At 45.0% G+C, this 12,249-nt stretch overlaps 1 protein-coding gene across 1 annotated transcript in view; it reads left to right on the top strand.

Moving 5' to 3' along the window:
- CSPG4 (chondroitin sulfate proteoglycan 4) overlaps positions 1–12,249 on the top strand; it is a 125,037-nt gene that overhangs the window by 80,765 nt on the left and 32,023 nt on the right. The window contains exons 2-3 of the mRNA XM_081887557.1: positions 828–991; positions 2,823–6,398. Coding sequence (XP_081743683.1) covers positions 828–991; positions 2,823–6,398 — 3,740 coding nt within the window. The remainder of the gene's footprint in view (positions 1–827; positions 992–2,822; positions 6,399–12,249) is intronic.

Genomic DNA, 12,249 nt, shown 5'->3' with positions numbered 1-12,249 from the left:
CAGTTTCCTGACAGGAAACTTCAGCTAATGCAGAATTCAAGAGCCAGGTTGTTCACTGGGGCAAGACACATAACGTCCTGACCTAACATCACTGGCACCTTCATTATATGTTTTTAGGCATCAGGCGAAAACCTTGCTCTTCAACCAGGCCTTTGGCTGATTAACTGTCTATGTCCTTTAAATATGTTTGTGGGAGGGCGGCATTATTGTTTAGTTTTTTCTTGTTTTTATTATGTACTTTGTGGGATTTTTCTTTCTTTTTCTTTCTTTTTTTGATGTGAACTGCCCTGAGATCTTCAGATGAAGGGCAGTAGACAAATTTAATAAATAATAATGATCATAATCATAACATTAAGAAGAGTATCTGCTGGATCAGACCAATAGCCCATCCAGTTCAGTGTCCTTTTCTCACAGTTGCCTATGGGAAAATTACAAGCAGGATCTGAGCATGGAGCACCCACCCCTCCTTCAGTTTCCACCAACTGGCATTCAGAAGGGGTCGGAAAGAGAGAGAGAGGGGGGGCTTCACCCACTTTTGACTCTGGCCCTGCCCTCACTAGCTTTGGCCCCATGTGGGCATCCTGCCAGATTACCCCCCAGATTACCCCCCAGAGAAAACAGGCTGCCCACCCCTAGTCTAGCATAGAGACTGATACTTTATGGCAAATGTTTCACATATTCCCAGTAGAACATGGCCATGAAAGCCACAGGCTAGGCCTGTGGTTCTCCTACTAATCATATGAAATGGCACCAGGTTCATAGTGCCGTGCAGGAAGATTGGAAGATTGCAGGCCAGGAGAGTTGATGACAGAACATCTCTCTTTCAGTGTCCTTCTTTGGGGACGGCTATGTAGAGATGCCCTTGGCGAGCTCCTGCAGCACCATCCAGCTTCATCTGCAGTTCTACACCCGGCAGCAGAATGGACTCCTCTTCCTGGCTGCAGGACAGAAGGACTATCTACTGTTGGAGCTCCAGGCTGGCATTCTACAGGTCAGCGAGTTGTTCTCCTGCAGCTTTTACACACAACAGTTTTTATTGAATGTTTGTGCAGCTGTTGCTAGCGATAGGAGTGGATTTGGTCAGAACATGAATTTCCCCAGTTTGGGGAGCCTCACTTCCTGCCCATTATGAGCAGGCACAGCTCCCTGGGGTTTTGTGTCCAGCTCCATTTCCTCCTGGGTGGAAGGGTGGCATAGAAATCAAACAAATCAATCAATCCTGATACCAGGGGTGCTTCCAGATGACCCCATTTATTGAGCAATCATCCTCATTTGTTTGCATTGATTATTTAATGAACATTAATTCTGGTTTCTTTCCAGGGAGGTTAGATGACCTTTCATCAAAGCCAAGTCTTGTCCCACACTTTCCAGAATGTCTAATTTTTTGAGGAAGTGGGTTTTTGTTGGGCAAGACCTTCCAATCAACTTATAATTGTGAAACCTGAATTTGCCAGCATGTGATTGAATCCCACCTGAAACTAGCGATGGTCTGGGAGTGCTCTCAGCCTTCCTGCCAATATCCTCCATTTTCAAGCCAGAAAAATAACAACCCCATGATCTCAAAAAGGAGGAGGGGGTAGCTGGTGGCAGAGAAGGCTTGCTTCATCCATAGCTGAAAGTCATTCACTTCAGAAGCACAATTTCCTGCAGGGGATTTATGGTTTCCACTGCCTCCCAACTCAGCTCAAAAGGCAACCCCAGGCTCCCCAGAATTTCCCAGGGCTCCTATGGCTTGGGAAGCTGTTGTTCTGCATGCCAGGAAAGGTAAGGAAGCCTTACAGAGAGGCTTCCTGCAGGGCCACCCTGCTGTCACTTCTGCTAGGTAAATACAGTGGTACCTCAGGTTACAGACACTTCAGGTTACAGACGCTTCAGGTTACAGACTCCGCTAACCCAGAATAGTACCTCAGGTTAAGAACTTTGCTTCAGGATGAGAACAGAAATCGTGCAGCGGCGGAGCAGTGGCAGCGGGAGGCCCCATTAGCTAAAGTGGTCTTCAGGTTAAGAACAGTTTCAGGTTAAGAACAGACCTCCAGAATGAATTAAGTTCTTAACCCAAGGTACCACTGTAAATGGGAAGGTAGCATGTGGCAGGTGTTCAGAGGCTTGCAGATGGGCTCTGATGGAAGGTATTTGAACTCTGCCATACTTGCAATGATGTCATTGGAAGCATAACAGGGTCTCAGTTAAAGACTGGACTGGAGAGGACTCAAAACCTGGGCATTTGAAACAAACTGTTGATAGAGAGCAGAAGGACTTTTTAAAGGTTTTAATTAACGTAACATCAAAATTACAAACAAAACAAAAAAGCATAATCAAGGTTACAAAACATAACACAGGAGAACAGCACAAAGCCAGAGTTCATACTTTGGTGGGAGAAGAACATTTTTATATACTGTATCTAATTTGACACATAGGAAATGGAATCCCACCAAACAGCTTAGAAATGTTCCCGATCCTTTAGAAACAGGTAATTTGTGAGTTGCTTTCTTTTCCATGGCCAGATTCCACATATTCTTGAGAGGTTTAAGTCCTGTAGTGTCTTCCATTTCTGGGCCAAAGAAGTTCCCTCTGCAGCCAGCATCCACACAAGAAGTTCCTTAGATCACAAAGGCCAATTTTAAAACAAATGAATTCCTCACATGGCCTGGCAATAAACTCTCACTCAATTTGCAGCATTGAGATTGTGACACTAGCCTAGTTTACAGAGTTGTCAAAAGAGTTACTGTACTGAGATAACAAACATAAGGCACACTGAACATTCAGAAAGTTCTAATGAACAAATGATTCTAATGATTCTGATTTGCCTTCTCCTTTTGTAGGCCAGAATGGACCTGGGCTCTGAAGAACTGACTCTCAAGTCCCCAGCAGGACCACATCTCAGTAACCTCATCATCCACGATGTTGATCTGTTGATGGCCGATGGGTGGATGACCCTGATTGTGGATGGGCTTTTCAATACCTCTGTGGAAATTCCAAGACCCCTGGAGGAGCTGGACATCAATTATGGCCTCTATGTGGGAGGAACAGGGAGCCTGGAACTGCCGTATCTCATCGGAGTGAGTGTGCCCTTCAGGGGCTGCCTCCACATGGTGACGTTCAACGATCGTGATGTCCTGTCCGCACTGGCTTCTAGCAGTGGCACCAAGAGATCCCACAGCATCCGAGAGGGGTGCAGTGTAGAGTTCTCTGCTGGGCCCAATGATCCCCTTGGCTTTCTGGGACCACACTCTTATATTGCACTCCCCGGCTGGAGTGCAAGGAATGAAGGGACCATTGAGTTTGTAATAACGACAAGCATCAAGCAAGCCCCTCTGATCTATCAGTCAGGACTTGAGAATGACTTCTTCTACCTGGAGATCTTTGACGGGCGCTTGAGAGGGGTGGTGGAGAAGGGCAATGGTGTCGTGGTGCTCCACAACAACGTTTACCTCAGCAATGAGGAGGAACACTATGTCAAGGTCTTCATGGATGTCCGGAAGTTTGAGATTCTCGTTGACTACTATGCCTCACAGACCTCCAACAAGGGTATCCACAGTCACCTCGATCTTCAAGGGCCACTCTTCCTGGGAGGTCTGAATGAGAAGGCTGCCCAGAGAATGAGAGAGCGTGGGCTGGGTTTTATGTCTGGAAACAGCTTCTCTAACACCTCCTTTGTGGGCTGCCTGGAGGACCTGAGGATAAATGAGGAGAAGAGGAGTTTGCAAGATGCTCTCATCACAAGGGACATAACAGCCGGCTGCAGGAAACTGGAGCAGTACTCTGACTATGATGACGCATATGAGCAGGATGAGGCCCCCACAAGTTCTGCTCCTGACCATTGGCATGGCCCTGTTATGGAACCATGTCACCCTGATGCCAGCCTCCCCCCAGTCTTTGCTAACTTCACCAAATTGCTGCATGTCAGCCCTTTGGTTGTTGCTGAAGGAGGTATGGCTTTTCTGGAGTGGCGAAACACCCAGCCAACCATTGACCTGAACAGCGCAAACATCAGGCAGTCTCAGGTGGTTTTCAGCATCAACATGGACCCAAGGCATGGGCAACTGGAGTTAGGAATCTCCCGGACCAGAGGCAGAAGGAAATTCACTCTGTTGGACATCATCAATCGAAAAGTCAAGTACGTTCATGATGGCTCTGAGAGACCAATGGATCAGTTGCTGCTGGAGGTAACTGTCACTGCCAGGAAAGGGATCCCAGAGTGTCTGCAACAAGGCCAGATCTATCTGCTACCCATAAAGATAAGTCCAGCCAATGATCCCCCTGAAGTGGTCTTTCCACAGGGAGATCGCATGGTCATTCTGGAGCACACGCGCAAGCATCTCAACCCAGACATTGTCCGTGCACTTGATGATGATACCCCCTGTGACAGCTTACGATTCCAACTGCTTGGTGGGAAGAGAATGGAAGAAGGCTACATAGAATATGACTTCCACCCTGGAGTCCCAATTGAGGAGTTTTCCTGCAGGGACTTGGAAGCTGGTCATGTGGTCTATGTCCACCAAAATGGGCCCACATCAACCCTCATTCTCCAAGTTAATGATGGTATGGTGATGAGCCCAGTGGCTACCTTAAGGGTGGTTGCTGTGGAGCCAGACATCCAGGTACGCAACAACACAGGCCTCTTTGTCTCGCAAGGGGATGCGGTTCCTATCACCCTGGCCAACCTTTCTGTAGAGACCAATGCAATACAGCAAAAAGTGCCCATCTTGTATCGCCTGACTGTGCCCCTTCAATACGGTGAGATCCAAAAGCAAGGGAGCCTTGGTGGAGAATGGAAGAGGGTGGAGTCTTTCTACCAGCAGGATGTTGAGCAAGGGCGCATCCAATATTTCAGCACAGACGAAGATCACCACGCAGAAGATACAATTGAGAAGCTACAGTTTGTGGTCCAAGTGGGTCAGAAGACTCTGAGAAACAACACCTTCCTCATTAGGATCAAGAGGGCCACCATCAGGATGAAGACCATGATCCCCCTCCAGATGATGAATAAGAAAGAGAGGAACATCACCTCTGCTGATTTGGGGGCAGCCTTAGAGGAGCTGAGCTCTAGTTCAGAGCCTTTCCACTATGTCATAATTCAGCCACCCAGAAAGGGGAACCTTGAGCTTCGTGGCACAAGGCTGACTGAAGGCTTCGGTTTCACACAAGATGATTTGCAAAGCCATCAGCTCAGCTACAGCGCAACCATCCGAGACTCAAAGGAGACTGAAGACACCTTCCAATTCCGTGTCATGGCTGGAGAACAATACTCCCCCATATATACTTACAGGATACAGGTTGGGGGGGACCCGGATGCCCCTATCCTGACCAATGTCCTTCTGTCTGTTTTGGAAGGAGGGCAGGCTGTCATCTCCAAGGACCACTTGTTCGTCAAGAGTGCGAACAGCATGAACTACGTGTATGAGGTAGTAGATGGCCCAACCCATGGGAAGCTGATCTGGAGAACACTTGAGCATGTGCCGGCCAGCAAGGAGGTGATAACAAAATTCACCAATGAAGACATCCTCCAAGGCCGCCTTGTTTACCAGCATGATCATTCAGAGACCCTGGAAGACGACATTCCATTTGTGGCCATCAAGCAGGAAGAGGGAAGCTCTGACTTCGAGGCTGAGGACGTGAGAGGCGTTTTCAGGGTCTCTATTCAGCCTGTGAACAACCACCCTCCATTCCAGTTGGTCAACAAGGTCTTTAATGTGGTGCGGCATGGGCAGCGCTTGATGACCACTGATGATATCGCCTTCTTTGACAAGGATTCAGGCTTCTCAGATACCCAGATAGTGTTAGTAAGGAAGGACATTCTTTTTGGTAGCATTATCGCTGTTGAGAACAGAAGCCGGCAAATCTATCGTTTCACTCAGGATGACCTAAGGAAGAAGAAAATCCTCTTTGTCCACTCTGGAGCTGACAGGGGATGGATCCAGTTCCAGGTTTCTGATGGCCTGCATCAGGTGGCGGCTCTCTTGGAAGTGCAGGCTTCAGACCCTTACCTCAAAATCAGCAGCTCCACAGGCTTAGTCATCCACCAAGGCAACCAAGGGACCATTGACTCCTCCATCCTCAGCTTGGAGACCAACATGGATGTCAGGACTGATGAAGACATTCTCTTTCGCATAGTAGCCCCACCCAGATGGGGCATGATGCTGCGAGGTGGGCAGCAAGTGTCCTCTTTCACCCAGAGGGACCTGCTGGCAGGAGAGGTTCTTTACCAGCACAATGGGAGCAGGAATTCCCAAGACAAGATCCACTTTTCTGTCGAAGCAAACCAGGTGGCTGTTGACGCAGTGCTGAAGATCGTGATAGTCCTGGACCCCCATCCTAGCCCGCTAAACCTTGTTCACCATGAGAGAATACGGATTCTCCAAGGGGAAGCTGTGGAGATCAAGAATGACTATTTGCTAGTAAGTTGGTCTAAACCACTCAGCCTAGGGCTTGCCGATCAGAAGGTCGGTGGTTCAAATCCCCGCGACAGGGTGAGCTCCCGTTGTTCGGTCCCAGTTCCTGCCAACCTAGCAGTTTGAAAGCACGTCAAAGTGCAAGTAGATCATAGAATCATAGAGTTGGAAGAGACCACAAGGGCCATCGAGTCCAACCCTCTGCCAAGCAGGAAACACCATCAGAGCACTCCTGACATATGGTTGTCAAGCCCCTGCTTAAAGACCTCCAAAGAAGGAGACTCCACCACACTCCTTGACAGCAAATTCCACTGTCGAACAGCTCTTACTGTCAGGAAGTTCTTCCTAATGTTTAGGTGGAATCTTCTTTCTTGTAGTTTGGATCCATTGCTCCGTGTCCGCTTCTCTGGAGCAGCAGAAAACAACCTTTCTCCCTCCTCTATGTGACATCCTTTTATATATTTGAACATGGCTATCATATCACCCCTTAACCTCCTCTTCTCCAGGCTAAACATGACCAGCTCCCTTAGCCGTTCCTCATAAGGCATCGTTTCCAGGCCTTTGACCATTTTGGTTGCCCTCCTCTGGACACGTTCCAGTTTGTCAGTGTCCTTCTTGAACTGTGGTGCCCAGAACTGGACACAGTACTCCAGGTGAGGTCTGACCAGAGCAGAATACAGTGGCACTATTACTTCCCTTGATCTAGATGCTATACTCCTCTTGATGCAGCCCAGAATTGCATTGGCTTTTTTAGCTGCCGCGTCACACTGTTGGCTCATGTCAAGTTTGTGGTCAACCAAGACTCCTAGATCCTTTTCACATGTACTGCTCTAAGCCAGGTGCCACCCATCTTGTATTTGTGCCTCTCATTTTTTTTGCCCAAGTGCAATACTTTACATTTCTTCCTGTTAAAATTCATCTTGTTTGTTTTGGCCCAGTTCTCTAATCTGCCAAGGTCGTTTTGAAGTGTGAGCCTGTCCTCTGGGGTGTTAGCCACCCCTCCCAGTTTGGTGTCATCTGCAAATTTGATCAGGATGCCCTTGAGTCCGTCATCCAAGTCGTTGATAAAGATGTTGAATAAGACCGGGCCCAAGACAGAACCCTGTGGCACCCCACTAGTCACTCTTCTCCAGGATGAAGAGGAACCATTGATGAGCACCCTTTGGGTTCGGTCAGTCAGCGAGTTACAAATCCACTGAGTGGTAGCATAGTCAAGACCGCATTTTACCAGCTTCTTTACAAGAATATCATGGGGCACCTTGTCAAATGCCTTGCTGAAATCAAGGTAGGCTACATCCACTGCATTTCCTTCATCTACCAGGGTTGTAATTCTGTCAAAAAACGAGATCAAGTTAGTCTGACATGACTTATTTTTCAGAAATCCATGCTGACTATTGGTGATCACAGCAGTCCTTTCTAGGTGCTCACAGACTGTTTGCTTAATGATCTGCTCCAGAATCTTCCCTGGTATTGATGTCAGACTGACTGGGCGGTAATTATTTGGGTCCTCTCTTTCCCCCTTTTTGAAAATAGGGACAACATTTGCCCTCCTCCAGTCTGCCGGGACTTCGCCTGTTCTCCAGGAATTCTCAAAGATGACTGCCAGTGGTTCTGAGATCACATCTGCCAGTTCTTTTAATACTCTTGGATGCAGTTCATCTGGCCCTGGAGACTTGAATACATCTAGACTAGCCAAGTATTCTTGTACTATCTCCTTACTTATTCTGGGCTGTGTTTCCTCTGCTGAATCATTTGCTCCAAATTCTTCCGGTCAGGCATTGTTTTCTTTATCGGAGAAGACTGAGGCAAAGAAGGCATTGAGGAGTTCAGCCCTTTCTGTGTCCCCTGTTTGCATTTCACCATCTTCTCCTGAGTGACCCCACTGTTTCTTTGTTCTTCCTTTTGCTACGAACATACCCATAAAAGCCTTTTTTGTTGCTTTTAACCTCTCTAGCAAGCCTGAGTTCATTCTGTGCTTTAGCTTTCCTGACTTTGTGTCTACACGTGCTGGCTATTTGTTTGAATTCCTCTTTGGTGGTTTCCCCCCTTTAGCATTTTTTGTACACATCCTTTTTTAATCTTAACTCAGTTAAAAGTTCTTTAGATAGCCACCCTGGCTTCTTTAGGCACCTTCCATTGGTATTGCCTGAAGTTGTGCTTTTAGTATCTCCCTCTTAACAAACTCCCAGCCATCATGAACTCCCTTTCCTTTTAGTATTACTGTCCATGGGATCTCACCCAGCACTTCCCTAAGTTTTATGAAGTCGGCTTTCTTAAAGTCAAGAAATTGAGTCCTAGTATGCTTGGCTGCTCCTTTCCGCTGTATAGTAAACTTCAGAAGAGCATGATCACTCACGCCTAATGATCCTTCCACTTCTACGCCACTAACCAGGTCATCAACATTGGTTAGGACCAGATCTAAAATGGCTGTTCCTCTTGTTGCTTCTCCCAGGCATTTCTGTGCGCTGCTCTGGTTTCACCATAATCGGCTTAGTCATGCTGGCCACATGACCCAGAAAAACTGTCTGTGGACAAACACCGGCTCCCTCAGCCAGTAAAGCGAGATGAGCCCAGAGTCGTTCGCAACTGGACTTAACTGTCAGGGGTCCTTTACCTTTACCTATGCTGTTCCTAGTTCTCTGTCCTTGAGTTTGGGAGACTATGAGGGCTGTTCTAGGAGTTGCAAAGCAGGAGGTGTATATTTATTCTGCAGATTAATTATGTTGTCCTTTTAAAATTATATTTAAAAAATAGGCAGTCATCCTATGTACTCTATTTCCAGCCCTAACAGACCACTTTTCTTTTTTTTCCTTTTTTTTCTAAGATATTTATTAAAGTTTTCAATATTAATACAAAAAGAAAAATAAAAAATAACAAATAACAAATAACAAATAACAAAAATACAAAAATAAGAATAGTTAAAAACACACACAAAATATCCACAACTTATTTTCCATTGACTTGTTTCCCAGACCTCCTCATACCTCCCTTTTTTGTATTCCAATTCAAATTGTTAGTTCAGCAAATCCTTATCAATAAATTTTAACCTGCTTCTAAACGTTTTTTTCCCTATTCTCTTAAAACATTACAGCTAGAAACCACTTAATTTCTATCCGACATCATTCTAACATTCATTAATTTTACAGTGTTTCTGTAGATAGTCTTTAAATTTCTTCCAATCTTCTTCCACTGACTCTTCTCCCTGGTCTCAGATTCTGCCGGTCATTTCTGCTAGTCCCATATAGTCTATCATCTTCATCTGCCATTCTTCCAAAGTGGGTAGATCCTGTGTCTTCCAGTACTTTGTGATGAGTATTCTTGCTGCTGTTGTTGCATACATAAAGAAAGTTCAATCCTTCTTTGGCACCAATTGGCTGACCAGGCCCAGGAGAAAGGCCTCTGGTTTCTTCAGGAAGGTATATTTAAATACCTTTTTCATTTCATTATATATCATTTCCCAGAAAACCTTAATCCTCTTTTTTTTAATGAATATTTATTAGCATTTTCAAAAACAAACATAACAAAAAAAGACAAAAAAGTAACAAAAATACAAAAAAAGAAAAACTTAAAAAGAATAATTAAAAAACATATAAGATTTCAAATGCTTATTTTCATATAACTTCTTTCTCAAACCTCCCCACACCTCCCCCTTTTATATTCCAATTCCATTGTTATTCCAGCAAATTCTTATACTTATTTCTCAATCTTTGATTAGTAAATTTTTACATATTGTAATATTACCTTTCCTCTTTCTTCCATTTCCTTAAATTATTTTTACAATTCTTATTTTCATTTTAATTTAACCATTCTAAAGACCAATTTTCATTTATCTAAACTTAAACATAAATACCTATACGTCATTTCTTACACTTAAGCATATTTCTTAAAGTCGGCCAATTTCCCATCCACGGCTTTCCCAGCTTCTATTCAAATCATCAGCACATTTCAACAAAGTAAGTTATAATTATATACCCTTTGGATAACCAAACTCCACCCTCCCTTTCCCGGTTTTGGTCCCCAATAGTTCATCATTTACTGTTTAGCCTGGAGATCTCACGTCCGAGGCTCTCAAATCACCCTCAGTTCCTCTTTGCCGGCCTCTTTGCCAATCCTTGATGTTGAGCCCCAGGGCTCGGAGGGGCTCCAACCCCTCAGGGTCCATGTTTTTCCCAGCTAATCGTCCATATTTAAAATTGACGCTTGTGGGGTATTTCAAAGCTAATTTCATCTTCCTCTCAAGTCCAAAAGCTCCCCATGTTCCATCGTCCCCTTTAGTCAGATTTGTAATCCTTAGATCTTCATTTTCCATCTCAAGGCAGGTTTTCCATCTCAAATTTTTATTCTCCTTTGTTGTCTTCCTGTCTGGCCCCAAATTGTAGCTCTCCTTTGACATCTGCAAAGTTAGAACACCTCCCTCCTTTTCTTCAATAGCAACATGTGTCTCTTTCTCCATATTCTCATGGCTCTCCGCTTTCTCTGGTTGTTCAGTTGTGTAAATTTCTTGCTTCCATTCCTTGTCAGTATCAACAATGTTATTTACTGCCAAGGCCAAAGTGTTCACGCTTATAGTCAAAACATCGGTCTGGTTTTGTAATTTTCCCAGGAGAACAAGTATTCTATTAAGTTCAGTCTGATTTTCCTTTCCTTCAGCCATTCTTGTAATGTCCCTTACAAGGGGGATTTTAGTAATTTAATGTCTTTCAGTTTAGACCCAGCAAACAAGTTAATTTGTATCCACTCTCTCTTATTTTCAAAAAGTTGCGACAAATATAGCCAACAGAGGCGGCAAAACAAAGTTCCCTTTTTCCTTTCCTTTGACAGCTGGTTTGACAGCTGTCAAACTCTTCAGTACTTCATCAACCGACTCTTTTCACGGGACGCCCCCGGGTTTGGGGGGGTGAAACTTTAACTCCCAAAGTTACTTTTATCCTCCGGTAACACTCTTGTAGTGTCAAACCGTGAAGGTTCAAAACTTTTAAAGAAAAAAGAAAAAGAAAATTCTCTCGACCTTAGATAGCAAACTCTTTGCTTTAAAATATCTACAAAGAGGGGGGGCAGACTTCCTTTTTAACCCCTCCCTGCTCGTTCCTAATTCATCAAAAAAATTCTTTAAATTCCGAATTCCGTATTTACTCACGGGTTCTTACTTTTAAGTCCAAATGTTCCAAGGAAAAAGTCAGCGCTTCTCCAACAATGGTGCGCGGCTTCGCTCCGCAGAAGTAGCAGTCTGCTCACAGCACCACGCCGTCCCCCGTCCCCGTTCCGTAGCCTTTAAAAAGGCTCGTTCGCGGTTTGGGGGCGCAAATGGTGCCCGCCGAGTCACCACATTCACAGGCATCTGCGCCTGTGATTTTTAAGGGTTCTCGCGTCGCCGTCGCGGACAAGACCCGATCCTGCGGAGCCAATTCCCTCCGGAGCTCGGAGGGAATCCGCCATTAGTCGATGGCGCTAACCCGGAAGTCCTAGACAACCTTAATCCTCGGGCACGTCCACCAAAGGTGAAAGAATGTACCTTCATTTTCTTTACATTTCCAACATTTATTATCGGGCAAATGATAGATTTTTGCAAGCTTGACTGGGGTCATGTACCACTTGTAAATCATTTTCATAATATTCTCTCTTAAGGCATTGCATGCCGTAAATTTCATACCGATGTTCCACAACTGTTCCCAGTCAGCGAACATAATATTGTGTCCAACATCTTGTGCCCATTTTATCATAGCAGATTTAACCGTTTCATCCTGAGTGTTCCATTTCAGCAGCAAGTTATACATCCTTGACAAAATCTTAGTTTTGGGTTCTAACAGTTCTGTTTCTAATTTTGATTTTTCCACCTGGAAGCCAATTTTCTTATCCA

The sequence above is a fragment of the Podarcis melisellensis genome (genome assembly GCF_964234715.1).
Source record: "Podarcis melisellensis genome assembly, chromosome: 14".
NCBI classification, from domain to species: Eukaryota; Metazoa; Chordata; class Lepidosauria; order Squamata; family Lacertidae; genus Podarcis; species Podarcis melisellensis.
This window is presented reverse-complemented; position numbering and strand designations above follow the sequence as displayed.